General features: G+C 36.2%; 1 protein-coding gene across 1 annotated transcript; it reads left to right on the top strand.

Moving 5' to 3' along the window:
• The first annotated feature begins 1,029 nt into the window (after positions 1–1,029).
• LOC136628857 (olfactory receptor 6B1-like) lies at positions 1,030–1,953 on the top strand. The gene has a single exon (XM_066604950.1). It carries the CDS (start codon positions 1,030–1,032, stop codon positions 1,951–1,953), a length of 924 nt encoding a protein of 307 aa, XP_066461047.1.
• The last annotated feature ends 934 nt before the right edge of the window (positions 1,954–2,887 follow it).

The raw sequence follows: 2,887 nt of genomic DNA, 5'->3' as shown, positions 1-2,887 counted from the left end.
CATGGAATCCGCAATTCTAATCCGGTCGTATGAGACTGGCCTTACGGAAAACTTTTTTAGAAACCCTTTGGCAAAACACACTGGTGCACATTTGTTTTTTCATTGTGTTTCTCCTCTAGATTACTGAGTTTAATGGGACTTCCAACCACCACTCGAAGCTGAATGTGGCTCATAAGTTAAAAAACTTAAATAAGGTTTGATATATTTTCGAATTAAGATAAGATTTTGTTACAGTTTTAATCTTCGCCTTTGACTCAATTTTGACTAAATTGTTCTTGAATAAAGTTCCTGCTGGAGTCTTGCTTTTCAGGGTGTCTAAGGGTGATTTCACATCTCCATTGAAACTTCCATTCAGAGGTTCCAGCACAAATCTGCATGCAGCACTTTTTCTTCCAGCTAAAAGCTGGGCAGGTGAGCGGAAAGTGAATGGACTCTATTATGGTTAATGGGGTCCATTCGACGCTGTTCACTTCCATCCTAAGACAGAGCCATTCAGCCACATGGATTACCCTTTCATACTGCCTTAACTTAGTAGGATAGCGGAACCCCAAATGCAGGTGTGAAACCACCCTGAGCCACTTTGCACCAGTACAACAGCTATTGGAGGGTTCATTTAGGGACAATAATGTTTCTTACTTCATTTTCTTACACTAGTGCTTCTTCTCATTACCTGTTTCTAGATACACCTAGGTGAGGTACAACAATGTCACTATTGTTTGAAGTTGCATTTGTGTCAACCAAAGTTTGTATATGAGAACTATTGTGTTTATATACTGTGTTTATATCTTCCTAGGTATGCATTCATTTATTTAACCAAGAAACAAACATTTATATGATATATATAGAATCAAAAGCAATGTATTTCACTAATAACATACACTTTTTATCAAAGTCAATCTAGCTCATTAAAATATTTTGAGCTCTCGGTGCTCAGTATTTGTCGAAATGTGGACCTTAACATGCATTTCATTTGATCTTGTGTGGTTCTAATGCTCAGGAAATTCCAATTTAATAGCAAACAATCAAAGAATGGCAAACCAGACAAATGTGAAAGAATTTATTATTTTGGCGTTCTCCAATATTCAAGAATATCAGAATTTTTTGTATGCTTTTTTCCTAATAATATACATCACTACTCTTTCCGTAAATATATTCCTTATCACCATAATTCGGTTAGGTCAACAACTCCATAAACCCATGTATTTCTTTCTTGGCAACTTATCCTTTTTGGAGTTGGGTTATATTTCAGTAACGGTTCCTAAAATTATAGTGGATATCCCAAGACAGAGGAAAAGCATTTCCTTTTCTGGATGCATGGCTCAGCTTTTCTTCTTCACTTTCCTGGGTGCCACAGAAACCATCCTACTTGCAGTAATGTCCTTTGATCGATTTTTGGCGGTGTGTTATCCTCTACGCTACACAAGCATCATGAGTCATAGGGTCTGTTTTATTCTAGCAGCTATGTCCTGGGTCCTTGGCTTTTTAACCACTTCATTTCCAATTATTAGAATATCACAGTTACCTTTTTGCAGTGCCAATGTTATCAACCATTTCTTCTGTGAATCTGCTCCTTTGCTGAAACTATCTTGCTCTGACCCTTACTTCAAAGAACTGACTGTTATAATCTGTGCATCATCAGTCATCCTCTGCTCACTTCTCCTTACTATGATGTCCTATGGATATATTCTTCAGACAATTTTGAGAATCCCATCAGCTATAGGAAAGCAGAAAGCAGCTTCTACCTGTGCTTCACACCTTATAGTGGTTACTACTTTCTACTCCACAATGTTTGCAATGTACATTAAACCCACAGCTAGTGAAGGATCACTAAACAAAGTGATGGCATTGTTTTATGCTGTTTTCACCCCACTTATCAACCCATTTATCTACAGCTTACGTAACAAGGAAGTTAAATCAGCCCTTTTATTGCTTTTAAAGAAACGAAGTTTATAAATATCTGATGTTCATTTTCCTGATGTGCCAAAAAAAAGTGTATTTTGCAGTATTTATTTGAAAGTTCAATTTTTATTGAAATGGTTTTACAAAATAATTGTAGCAGTAGTAATGAATAAATAACATAACCTCATTGATTAGGTCATCGCAGAGTCTCTTACAGAGAGATTGAAATGTGTAACTTAAACATAAAAAAACTATACAGAAGTTAAAGAAAAACTAATTTTTACTGATATGGGGGACATTTACTTAGATATTTTATACCATAGTTCCATGAAGTAAAGTGCTCCAAATTTATTAAGAGTTGCATGTTATGGCTCTCGGAATATGGCAAGATAAAAATAATTAATTTAAGAGTTTTTTTTTTAAATTTTGCAAGAAGTTAAATATAAAGAAATATATAAATTTAGTATTGTTGTAATTAGTGTTGACTAGTGAATACTTGGTTCGGGTTGGGGTCAGGCTGTTTTTACCAAAAATATGAACTGGGGACAGCCGATTCCAACTTCCATTAATTTCCATGGGAGTAAAATTCAGGTTCATTAATTTGCCCTCCAGAAGGCTCCTAATGCAGCCAAAGCACCTCCCTAATTGCATAGGAATACAGCCACACATCTGAGGTACATAGTGTTCCTTCCTAAAATTGGTAAAAATTGTGTACAGTGGTGTGGGGGTCATTCATAGCGCAGGGGTGTCACTGAAAAGAAAAGATGGCCCACACAGGGTCTCAACAATGATGCCAAGGGACATAGTAGGTATGTTGCTTGTTTTTAAAGCAATGTCATACATTTTCAAAGGAAACATTTAACTAGGTGAACAAAACACCCAAGTAAGGGCTTCCTACTCCTCCTCCAAGGAAAAACAGTAGAGTAATGAAAAATTACACCAAGGGAGACCGCAGATGTGATACTTGTTTTAAAAGCAGTGTCATAAA

Source organism: Eleutherodactylus coqui, chromosome 5 (genome assembly GCF_035609145.1).
Source record: "Eleutherodactylus coqui strain aEleCoq1 chromosome 5, aEleCoq1.hap1, whole genome shotgun sequence".
In the NCBI taxonomy this organism is placed as follows: Eukaryota; Metazoa; Chordata; class Amphibia; order Anura; family Eleutherodactylidae; genus Eleutherodactylus; species Eleutherodactylus coqui.
The sequence above is the reverse complement of the archived record's forward strand: the minus strand, read 5'-3'. Positions and strand labels throughout refer to the sequence as shown.